Source organism: Pterocles gutturalis, unplaced genomic scaffold (assembly GCF_000699245.1).
Source record: "Pterocles gutturalis isolate BGI_N339 unplaced genomic scaffold, ASM69924v1 scaffold22250, whole genome shotgun sequence".
NCBI classification, from domain to species: Eukaryota; Metazoa; Chordata; class Aves; order Pterocliformes; family Pteroclidae; genus Pterocles; species Pterocles gutturalis.
This window is the reverse complement of record NW_010143937.1, coordinates 6,050-6,327: the sequence shown is the minus strand read 5'-3', so window position 1 is coordinate 6,327 and position 278 is coordinate 6,050. Positions and strand designations below refer to the sequence as shown.

Here is a 278-nt window from a genome sequence, read left to right as displayed (position 1 = left end):
CCTGCAGGAGCAGTTCAGCCCTCCGGAGATCGCGCCGCCGCTGCTGGTGAAGCTGGTGGAAGCTATCGAGAAGAAAGGTAAGAGGGGGTGCTGAGAATTGAGGGGCTGATGTCCCCCAAAACCCCGCAACGAGGACAGAGGGCGAGGCAGCTGTCTTTAAACGCTGTTGGCGTTGGCCCGAGCTCTGCGGGACATGCAGGACGCAGCTGCCTGTGGAAGAGGGGGGCCTCCCGCTCCCTCGCTGGCTCGAGCCACTGTTCCCCAGAGCCCGGCCTGAC

The 278-nt window shown here is 64.4% G+C and overlaps 1 protein-coding gene across 1 annotated transcript in view; it reads left to right on the top strand.

Annotated features, from left to right (window-relative positions):
* Positions 1-7: 7 nt before the first annotated feature.
* Positions 8-278, top strand: part of LOC104470133 (phosphatidylinositol 3-kinase regulatory subunit beta-like) — a gene marked incomplete at its 5' end in the record, with an annotated part of 5,956 nt that continues 5,685 nt past the window's right edge. Inside the window, one exon of the mRNA XM_010084949.1 lies at positions 8-77. Within this exon, the coding sequence (XP_010083251.1) occupies positions 8-77 (70 nt within the window). The remainder of the gene's footprint in view (positions 78-278) is intronic.